This window comes from Physella acuta, unplaced genomic scaffold, assembly GCF_028476545.2.
Source record: "Physella acuta isolate Inbredline_101_S28 unplaced genomic scaffold, ASM2847654v3 ptg001655l, whole genome shotgun sequence".
Classification (NCBI taxonomy): Eukaryota; Metazoa; Mollusca; class Gastropoda; family Physidae; genus Physella; species Physella acuta.
Window position 1 is genome coordinate 94,394 of NW_026733169.1, and position 12,056 is coordinate 106,449.

The 12,056-nt window shown below is 34.7% G+C and overlaps 1 protein-coding gene across 1 annotated transcript in view; it reads right to left on the reverse strand.

The window, feature by feature from the left end:
- LOC131929607 (alpha-catulin) overlaps positions 1–12,056 on the reverse strand; it is a 34,303-nt gene that overhangs the window by 18,450 nt on the left and 3,797 nt on the right. The window contains exons 3-9 of the mRNA XM_059285893.1: positions 8,280–8,443; positions 8,040–8,159; positions 7,326–7,415; positions 6,852–7,067; positions 3,915–4,118; positions 2,381–2,467; positions 2,136–2,294 (exon numbers count right to left, since the gene is read on the reverse strand). Coding sequence (XP_059141876.1) covers positions 2,136–2,294; positions 2,381–2,467; positions 3,915–4,118; positions 6,852–7,067; positions 7,326–7,415; positions 8,040–8,159; positions 8,280–8,443 — 1,040 coding nt within the window. The remainder of the gene's footprint in view (positions 1–2,135; positions 2,295–2,380; positions 2,468–3,914; positions 4,119–6,851; positions 7,068–7,325; positions 7,416–8,039; positions 8,160–8,279; positions 8,444–12,056) is intronic.

Consider the following 12,056-nt stretch of genomic DNA (forward strand, 5'->3'; position numbering starts at 1 on the left):
CATATTAGGAAGTCTGAAGGAGAGTTTAGAAAATACTTTTTTGCCCAAAAGCTTTACCATCAATTATAACCTTGGAGATTTTTTACATACAAGAATTCAACACTCATTTAGTCATTGTAATGTCCAAGACTGTAACCTCATGACTTCTGTCCTCCCCATCTATACACAGTTTAAAAACATCTTTTTGTGCTCTGTACCATGATTTAGATAATATTCTAGCAGAATATTTTATAATGGCGTGATTCAATGATAGAGCTTTCGACTGCTAAACTGAAAGTCTCAAGTTCGGATTCTAAGTTTGCGTCCTTAAGTCCACCAAGCTCTGATGGGTACCTGTTAGAGAAAGTAAAGGCGAATAGGCATAGTGCTGACCACACTATCCCTTCATATGCAGAGGTGATTGAAACAGATGAACTCTCTACTTCACCTGCCAATGTACAGTAAGAGTTCTTTTTTTCAGAACATAAAATGGGGTAGAAAAAAAAAGATCCCTGTAATGTATAATTTAACTAAAGAAAACTTTATAAAACTCCATTTTAATTGAATTAAAAAACATGTAACTATTATCAATATTTATATTTATGTTATCAGTAGCAAATTACTTATTTCCAAACCTTATGCTATCATATTTAACATAGTTATAATCAAAGAGCCAAAAAATATCTTCCTGTGCCATGGTTATGGTGGCTATCTTGGATTTTATTTATACTTTTTAAACTCAAAGAAGACTAATGCAAATTTAATAAAAAAAATTACAAGATTATGGAGACACATGTTGGTAACAATTCTTTTTTGAATTTTATGTTAGTTTAGTTTTTACAATTTCTTTTTCTGATAAACTTTTTTTTTTTAAATTTAAAAATTGTGCAAAAAATGCACCATTTTTAACTGCAAAAGAAAATTCAAGACACATTTTCTATCAGTTTTATTGGCATATTTATAAAGGATAACTGGAGAAAATTGTATTTAATTCTAATAATAATTGAGAGTTATTTTAAGCTTTGTATTACATTATGTCAAACTGAGTAAAACTACAAAAATGCAAAATGGTATAAAATTTTAATTTACAGGTTAGCATAGATATTATAAACAAGATCCAAAGCCTGAAATGTCATGCTGCTTATATTGCTTAGTCTACAGCTATTTACCTTTCTTTTTTAGCTATAGTGCTAATCTGTTATTAAGGTTTAAGGTCAAAATTCTTGAGCTGGGGGGGGGGGGGGGGGGGGGTGTAACTGAAAGGGGGGGGGGGCTCTAAGGGGTAATTTGGGGAGGGGTAATGTCCTAGACCGGTACATATTACATTATAATATAGCCATTCCTACAAAAACCACATATATTTGTAAAGCCTGTTGAAATCCAGGAAACTATTAATCTATCTGGGTACTTATGATCAGCCACATTTGTCTCACTAAAGTACCAATAACTATTTCCTGGAGGACACAAGTTTGCAGAGGAAAGTCATGTGTACAGGTCAAACTGTGATAAAAGTATAGCATCTATGATAGTAATATTCATAGTTATAAAAATATTTATAATAATTATTATTCAGCTTTTGTTACTTGTTGTGAGAATGAAGCTAAAGTAAATTATAGTTGTTATTGGTATATTCTAAATGTTGTAATGATAGTAAAATTGTATCTGTTATCACAATCTTTCATCAGTAAATGGGTTTAATAGAGTTATCAAACGTCCGGTACTAAAGAGTTGTTTACATGTACTAAGGAGTTGTTAACTTCAGAAGCATAACAACCGATTGCTTAGCTTCCACATCTAAATGCCAGTGAAAAATCCAATTTGCATATCCGAAAGACCCGATTGAGTAAAATAAACAATGTTATGACATAGAAAAAGGAATAAAATTAAATGAGTATTCTTATTAGGTATTTTGATAAGGTATTTAAATTTAGAATAAACAAAGAAAGTCATGACCTTTCTATTGACATGAAACAAAGTAGGCTTGCATGAAGCCTAATACTAGACATACTACTCTGATACATTTTTTTATATAGTACTTTAACGGTAATAAAACTGTAATTTTTAGATTCAACAATGGTTCTTTTGTATAGATAAATTAAAGTAGAATATTGATGATTTGATGGATTTATGACAAAATAAGATAAAAAGCTAATTACTTCTTCCAGTTGTTCTTGGTGTTCAGAAAATTTGACAGTCAGTTCTTCTACTCTATCAAGATCTCCAGCCAAGCCAGCCATTCTTAGAGCTTTGAGCAATCCTTCATCATCATTTTGTCTAAAAAGATCAGATGCTTGACTCATAGCTGTAGTCAAAAGCTGTGTATATAATAAAAAACCCTCTTTAAATAACTCTTGCAAATACCTATCTTTACTTTTAAACATAAAATAAAATATAGAGCTACCTGTTTTCTTAAAATTTTGGCAGATTCCAATGTTTTAATAATTGAAGTTTCCAGATCTTGAGTTGGAGTCCTTGCATCTTTACAGTTCTAATTAAAATAAAATGTATAGAAATATTAGAATTTTTATTAAAAGACATTTAAGGCATAGCAATAGTATGTACACATTTTTAAAAACTCAAATTCTCTACTGAAAGAGAACAGAATTTAAAAAAAAAACAGGGAAGGCTAAGGGAGTCAAGGAGGTGCATGGCAGAAAAGCAACTGACAATGGCAGGACTATCTTGGGGGACTGCCAAGAAAATTGCCAAAGATGGGCGAAAGTGGAAAGAGCTTTCTGTGGCTACCCCATGTATCTTAGGCACAAATAAGAAAAGATATACTGAAATTATTCTAACAGTAAATTAAAAGATCAGTGCTTCATCAGAAGAATTAATCAAATATAACTATAATGTTCCTAAATGAAATAAATCAGTTAAAATAGAAATAGTTGATAAACAAATGATATCGTATGAATCAATATTACTGGTAAAAATAATGGTACCATTTCCAAATATGATTTTCAAATTTGACTTTGAAATGAGTTTACAATTTCCATCACTATATTGCTGAGACAAGAGAAAGTTAAAGATGCGCAATGCACTTGAAATAAGTGAAACCAGGGATGATAGTTAAATAATACTTTTCCTAAATTATATAAGGGATATGACAAGAGTGTGAAATAAAATTAGACAATTTTTGTTCTGACCAGACTCAATATGCATTTTTCAAGCTCTAATATATTGCAATAAAGCACTCTCTGGCATTATTAAACTTTTATTAGCTTAATATAGCTAATATTTTGAACAAAAGAATTCTGGAATTTAAAAAAAATGAATTAATAGTGTTTAGAAAATAATAGCCAAAAAAACCAAAATAGTTGAAGCAAAAATAATCATATTGATAGTAACCACATTATATATGCATTTAGAATAGCCTTTAAGGGGGTAAGTGGCGGTAAAAAAAAACAACTTTTTTAATACTCGTTAGGAAACATTTCTTTATAGCTTTTTTGAGGTACATATGTTTCCATTAGAAAATATTGGTGATAAAATCTTTGGTAACTATGACAAGAAAAATCTTGAAAAATTAACCTGTTCGTAGGATTTCCACCATTCATAAAGTATTATATTTTAAGCCAAATTAAGAATGAATTCATAATCTTCTACCATATTTTGGGGTACTCAGCCAAAAAATGAGAGTGCGTCTATCAATTGTATATTGAGATTGCCAGTGATGTTACTTTTATTTTTAGAAACTGCAATGTATATTTTCTTTATAGAATGGCAACCTTCAAAATACTTTTTCTGAAACACTTTTTTGTGAAAATGTGTAAATGAAAAATGTAAGTGGAAAATTTCTGAACAAAATATAGAATACTTTAAAATTAGGAAATCATCAAATTCAGAAAAGTTGCATCCCTGTATGTAAACAATTTCTAACGGTTGCTTTTAAATGTGAATACCGAAAAAGATATTTATTAATTTTAATGCCATACCAAATTTTGCCCTAGTAGAAGCATATTCTGTAAATCATCTCGCAAGTTGTCGGTGAGCTGCACTATTTTTTCACGAGACTCATGAGAAGTGTAGTATGAATCTGTAAATTCTTCAACTGTTTCTTTAACACTTTCAAAAGCAGTGAGTAGCCTGTCCTCAACTGCAGGGCTTATCATTGTAACCCTTGCCATATCTACTTGATCCTAAAAATGAAAGAAACTATGCCAGAATCTAATATATTTTTTTGTGTTTAATATTGTTCCTCTCTCACCCCTCCCCACTCGAGCAAGGGGTTCAGGTGGTAATAGCAGGTTACCTGAAGATACATACAGAAAATATCAAACATCATTTATACATTATCATACATTATCCTTAATTTAATACATCATATTTTTTAAAACAGCTCAAATTGTAACACATGTTGGGTTGGTAATACAAAATGTCTAGAGTATGATATTGGAGATGAGATAGGGTAGGTGGTGTATTCATAGTTTGATCTGGAAACTTTGCTTTAGTAGGCTATATCTTCTGCTTGGTTTAGTTCGTCTCTAAATACAATTATTGTATTGCCTGATTTTTTGTTTTGCCTGCAATATATTTCATCGTGCTCTGGGTCATTATCTGGGTGCCAACTCTGTAGGTGTAGTTTTAACTGCTTTGACGTGAATACTGCAAGTATTTCTTCGCAGTAGGGGCATTTGTAGGCGATGGCTTTGGGATGATTGATTGCGAAATGATCAAGGATTTTTTCTGATATTTTTTCCTTGCAGATTCTACAGTTCAGGACTGTGTAGTGTGCCTTGTCTAGATGTTCCATTGTCTCGCTGAACGAAAGGTCACACAGCGCACATCGGTTTAAGTTTTGGCTTGTTGATGATAGGCACAAGGTGTAGGGGTGCTGACTGCCTGTGTGACATTTTCTCTGTTAGCTGCAGGTGGGTTGGCTGCTGCAAGATGTTTTTTTTTCTTTTTTATTGCTGGTGGTGTTAGCTCTAAATTTGCTTGCTGAGTTTTTTTTGTGGGTTAGGCGTTTTTTTCGCTGTTGTGACTATGTTGTTGACTTTCAGCTGTGTTGTTGTTGACGGCGATACTTTATTGATCTGTTCTGTTGTTTTTCCATCTGGTACTTCCACTGTCAAAGATGTTGAGACTGTTTGTTTGTCTGTGGGCCTTGGTGTTTGGTCTTCTTGTAGCAGTGACTCTTGGTTTGTTGCCTGACAGTGGTTTGTCCAATGTCTGTTTGAGCCACATGTTTGACATGCTTGTCGTCTGCCCAGTAATACTATAAAAATGTTTATTGTTGTGTCTGTGATTTTGATGTAGTGTGTGATATATTGTGGGTTATCATTGCAGATGGTGAATTTCCGGTTGGTAGTGTATGGGATGGAGGTGATTGTGGGTTCTTTTTTGCTTATTGTTCTAAGTGCCTTTAGGAGGGTGCCGCTGACTTTGTCTTTCTGGTGTAATGAGAATTCCAGTGCGTAGGGTCCATGTTGTTTTGTAGTGTTATCCAGATCTGCTACATCTGTATCTGCTCGTCCATAGTTCAGCAGCACAATCTGATGTGGGCTGATTAGATTGCATAGTATGTGACCGGAAGGTTTCGCTGGCCATAGGATTTGATGGTGACTTGCATCACTACTTTTGAGGTTGAGGTAGTGTCGAAGAGGTCTGGTGCTGCTTCTTCCAATATGTCCATCAAACAAACTTTTAAAAAATGCATCACCTTTCACAAAAGTTCTAATTATGTCTGAAAATTATTTACATTTAGTCCTTTAGCACTCATTACGTCCCTTGATCAATTCGGAAAACACAATTACTTCCCTTTATAAAACCTATTACATTGGGGGAAGGGGGGGGGGAATTTACTTTTTATTATTTTGTTTTGGTGTTACATACTTACATAATATTTACATAATTAGCAAGGATTGATCAAGTGCAATGTGGTAGGTATTTTAAATACTGCCTTTAACTTATTTTATACACTGAACGTACTGTTTACTAATTATTTTTTAAAATCAATAACAGTTAAGAAGCCAGCTTCTTAATGTCCTCTCTGTTTAATTCTTTCCGTTTGCAGATAAGCTTGGGGTATTTTAATTGTTCACTAAATTGAAACAGGCGCGTCTCCCGACACATTTTGATTTGGCACCCTGGGCTATCCTGTGAGCGCTATGGTGCATAATTTCATTTTAAACAGTGCGATTGACTATGGATAAGAAAGGTTACTATAATCTTTAAGTGAATCAAATCCGGGCGTCCTCCGGTCCTAGGCCTTCCCGTGTTTGCTATGGCGTCTACATTCGTTTAAGTGAGTGCAAAAGACTATGAATAAGTTGGGGTACTATAGTGGTTTACTAAGCCGGCGCACCAGGATTGTGTTGTTTACAGACGGTTCCGCTGGCGCCCCAGCATGGTACGATTCGGCGCCCCCGGACTAGATTGTGAGCACTTTGCGTTTGTGTTTTCTGTGTTTGGGTTGGGTTTGCATTTGTGGTTGGGTTTGTGTTTGCTTAGGATTTGGTTTGTTTTTGTTTGCAATTTGTGTCTTATTTGTGTTTATATTGTTGTTGGGTTTGTGTTTGTATTTGTGTTATGTTTGCGTTTTTTTGTTTTGTGTTTTGATTTTGGTTGGTTTTGGTTAGGGTGGGCAATGACTGGTATATGCTGATTACTAAACACAAATGTCATGGTCCTTTTAAGACAGGTTTTTCACAGAGGCCAGTGCAGGGCCTGCCGGGACGGCTAGTTATGTAATGAAACTTATTTTCAAGTAAAGTTACTTAATTACTTTTAAAATTGTTGCTATTACATTATCCATAAGGAAATATTATATTTAAAAACTTGAAAATATAATAAACCAGAATAGCAAAAAATGTATCTGCAGAATGGTAAAATTTACATCATAAAGTACAGGAGGTGATCAAAGCTTTTACCTCAAAATCAGAAAATGCTTTACTAGCTGTGGGATGAGAGGATGCAAGTCCAATGCCTGAATCACCATTGATCACCTGCCCCTTTTCACTGCGACCTTCTTCTGGGCTACCGAGAACAACTACATGATGAATAAGTTCCTGTGCCTGTCTTATCATTGCAAATACCCCTTGGCGTGTGTGGCGTGCACTAGAGCAATCTGGGTGTCGCAAGCAAGTCTATAAAATTATGTATCAAACAAAAAAACAGTTTAAAAAGTGTGATGTTTGTTAGACTTAAAATGCTAAACATTTTATTTTTAAATTCGATGTTCCTTTCAGGATTTTTTCACAAAAAATATTGTAATATTAAAGGGACTAAATGAAAATCCATAACTTTTAAATTAAAAATGATTTATAATTCTTTATTATTATGTAATGTGAAGATGTAACTTCTATAAATAATTTTTTTAAAAACAAACGTATTGCTCTACTCACTTTACAAGATAGCAGTAGCATCATAGTTGATTTTTCTAAAATAGCTCTAGCTGATCCCATTTGTGCTCTTTGTTTATCGCTTTTTAAATCCTAAAAGGATTATTAATTTAGATGATCAAACTGTCACTGATTTATTTCTTAGCACATATATTGTTAGACCTACAGATATGCAAGTAATTTTTAAAAAGTGTCCTTTTAACAAGCTTTTATTTCACTTGCTAACTCTGTCATCAGTCTGTCTGTCATCATGCTACTACTATTCCGCACTATTATATTTGGTGCGCAATAGTTTTCAGTAATGCAACTCTATTGTAAATAAAAAAATTTAAGTATGGAAAACAATAAACTGGGAGTGATCTACCTAAACTTTCTCAAATATTCTTATATAACACTAGGGGGGATGGCAACTTGGGATATAGACATGATTTTTAATCCATTTTTAATTACTTTTTAATTATTATATATTTAAACAAAATAATTTATTTTCTCCTTTTTAATGCATTTTCACATTAAAGCTTGTTATTAAAACGTTTTTTTATGCAATTTTTTTTACTTATGCACACACAAAATTAGAAAAAGCAATTTCTCATAGTATACATTAAGTATTTTTTATAATCTTCATCAATGCATAAGAAAAGTTAACTTAAAGGCTAGAAAAAATTGTAATAAAATGTGAGTTAAGTATAATAAAATATTTAACAAAAAATAAATTACATTCTGTCTATCTCCAGAGAGATGAGCTAGCTCAACCATATCTTTACCAAACTGACTAAATGCAGAGACAAAATCAGTAAAGTTGTTCACTTCTTCAACCTGACAGAGGCTTTGTAAAACCTGTTGAAACAATATGTTATAAAGCTATTTAAACATAACCAAAAGAATATGCTTAAAATATAACAAAGTGTGATTTTAAAATTTGACATACAATTACAACAGCTACACATTTATAATAACCTTTTCTTTGCTGAGTAGTAGCTGTTTAACAACAATACGATCAGCCAAAAGTAGTACTTTTGTAATGGCTGAAAGAAGCTGACGAGCTGCTCGTACCATAGCTGTTTTCTCTGTTGTCACTGTCTCATCTCTGTGACAAGATGTTAGCCTTTGTATTGTTTCACCTTTAGATATTTAAAAAAAGTAAAACACTGGGGGTTCACTTGGAATCCAGTATAACTATAAATGATTTTTTTCCCAGTAATTAATATTGCATCACCTGCTTGTTTATCTATATCTATCTATCTATCTATATATATAAAAAGCAATGTATGTCTGTGTGTGTGTGTGTGTGTCTGTCCTTTATGCATTACTACACCTCTCATCACATCGCCGTGAAACTTTGGGAAGTTGTTGAGAATATTTCTGGGGAGGTTTCTGCGAAAAAAAATATTTCAAATTCGCAGGGGTGGCGCCCCGGCAGGGCGCTATTTGTTTTTCTATATATACGGTATATAAAAATAATAAAAGTGAATTGCAGTGACACCGTTCACATGATCGCCATGAAACTTTGGAAAGATGTTGCGAATACTCCTGGGGAGGTTTTTGCGCAAAAAACATTTTTAAATTCGTAGGGGTGGCGCCCCGGCAGGGCGCGATTTGTTTTTCTCTATATACCGTATATAAAAATAAAAGTCGATTTTGGTTTGGCATCGTTCATCCGATAGCCATGAGACTTTGGGGAGTTCATTATACCACTCTAGGGAAGGGTTCTGTAAAAAAATAATTTTTAATTTCGCAAGGGCCGCGCCACGGGAGGATCCGATTTTTCTCTATATAAGGTATATAAAAATAAAAGTTTATTCCGGTTTTACACCTTTCATCTGATCGCCATCAAACTTTGGGAAGTTGATTAGAACACCACAGGGAAGGGTTCTGTAAAAAATCGTTTTTATTTTCGCAAGGGCGGCGCCACAGGAGGGTGCGATTTTTCTCTATATACGGTATATAAAAATAATAAAAGTGAATTGCAGTGACACCGTTCATCCGATAGGCATGAAACTTTGGGGAGTTCATTATAAAACTCTACGAAGGGTTTTGTAAAAAATCATTTTTAATTTCGCAAGGGCGGCGCCACGGGAGGGTGCAATTTTTCTCTATATACGGTATATAAAAATAAAAGTCGATTTTGGTGTGACACAGTTATCTAATAGCCATGAGACTTTGGGGGAGTTGATTAGAACATTTCAGGGAAGGGTTCTGAAAAAAAAATATCCTTTTTTAATTTCGCAAGGGCGGCGCCACGGGAGGCTGCGATTTTTCTCTATATACAGTTTATAAAAATAAAAGTCTATTTCGGTTTCACACCGTTCATCCGTGTACAGTGAAACTTTGGGGAGATGATTAGATAACTCAATAGTAGGATTCTGCAAAAAAAAAAATTGTTTAATATTGCAAGGGCGGCGCCCTCCGGGGGAGGGGGGGGGGGGGGGGGATTTTTTTTTCTCTATACACGGTATATAAAAAATAAAACTCGGATGCTGTTCATCTGAGTACCATGAAACTTTAGGGAGTAGATGAGAATACTCCCGAGAATTTTTCTGCGTAGCGAGTAAGGGGTACTACTATATTCAGCGGTAAAACTACAACAGGCTTCTAAAAATAACTTTGTAACGCGAGGAAATCCTTCTGTACAGTTTCGTCACCTTGCGAAAGATGAAAAAATAACTTTTTGAATATGAGGAGCCTACTGTAGAGTTTCGTCACTTTGCGAATGATGCAATAAGCATCTACTATTAGACAATCCAGTCAGAAATTGAGATCGAGCATCTAATAATAGACCATTAGTAACGCTAGCATATTGCATCAGTCACAATGATATTTAAAACACGTCAAATAATTTTTTTACATGTAAAAGAAAAAAATCCTGTTCATTTGTGTCACTTTAGCAAATGACGAAATCTGCATCATTATTAACAGGATGCTATTTGGCACGATGGCACCTGTTAGTTTTTAGGAGCTAGGGGTAGTACGCCGCGCCTATGTGGTAGTGTAATCGGGGGGTGGGGGCCCTGAGAGCGCCCCTCTAAGCTCTGACACAGAGGCGGTCACCGAAGTGTGTTACCATATTATTTCGGTGAGTGATTAATGTACACTCAAGGTTTTCATGCGGTAGTGTAGGTAAACCCGTGTCCTGATATTTATGATCCAAGCGCAGGCATTGTTTACATTTAAATAACTCATTTTTAGAAAAGAAGGTCACGCGTCTAAGAATATATAATTATAATTGAAATCCTAATATATTTCGTCAAACTTTCTTCTATCCCCGCGGCAACGCGCGGGGGTCGGGTACGCTAGTATATATATAAAAAAGCAATGTATGTCTGTGTGTGTCTTTTATGCATTACTACACCTCTCATCACATCGCCGTTAAACTTTGGGAAGTTGTTGAGAATACTCCTGGGGAGGTTTCTGCAGGAAAAAAATTTCAAATTCACAGGGGTGGCGCCCCAATAGGATGCGATTTGTTTTTTCTCTTTATAAGGTATATAAAAAATAAAAGTCTATTGCGGATTCACACCGTCCATCCGATCGCCATCAAACTTTGGGGAGTTGATTTGAACACTGCAGGGAAGGGTTCTGCAAAAATATATTTTTATCTTCGTAAGGGCAGCGCCCCGGGAGGATGCGATTCTTCTCCATATACGATTAATTTTTAAAAAAATGAAAGTCGGATGCGGTTCGAAACCGTTTATCAGAGTGCCATAAAACTTTAGGGAGTTGATGAATACTCCCAAGATGGTTTCTGGAAGGAGGGGGGATTCAATTTTGCAAGGGCGGCCCCCGGCAGAATGCGATTTGGCGCCCTGGTCTTTCCCATTTGCGCTATGGCAACTACGTTTGTTCTAAACAGTGTGATAGACAATGGATAAGATTTGGTGTTACAGTTGCTCACTAAATTAAATCAGACGTGTCCACCTGGTAGTGTGTGATTTTCCTGCGAACAAAAATTTCAGTTTCTGCGCCCGAAGGCTCATATGGGCTGCTGAGGGCCCTATAATAAATTTTTTTAATAATGAAAAATTAATCAAGGCTAGATTATTAACTGGGTTGTTTCCTTTTGTCCATAGAAAAATCCAAACAACTTTGTCACTTTGCAAATGATGCAATCAGCATCTATTTTTAGAAGATCCAATCAGAAATTGAGATCGAGCTTCTAATAATGTACCATTAGTGACGCTAACAAATTGCATCAGTCACACTGATGTTTATAACACGACAAATAATTTTTTTTCTTCGTGTCAAAGAAAAAATCCTGTTGATTTGTGTCACATTAGCGAATGACGCAATATGCATCATTGTTTGAGGATGCTATTTGGCGCACTGTGAGCACTATGGCGCCTATGTTAGTTTTAAGTAGCCAAGGGTAATCAGGGGGCTCTCTAGAGCACCCCTCTACGTCCCTGACACATGGGCGGTCACGAAGTGTGTTCTACCTCATTATTTCCACCCCTTACCATTATTTCGGTAAGTGATTATGTACACTAAATACTTTCATTCGGTAGTGTAAGTAAACCTGTGTCCCGATATTTATGATCCAAGGACATGCATTGTTTACATTAAAATAACTCAGTTTTAGAAAACAAGGTCACAGGTCTAAGAACTTAGGATTGGTAACACATTGATGAAACCCTTCTTATATATTTCATCACACTTCTATGCATGCTGCAACGTGCGGGGACAGGTACGGTAGTATATATATATATATATATATATATATATATATATATATATATA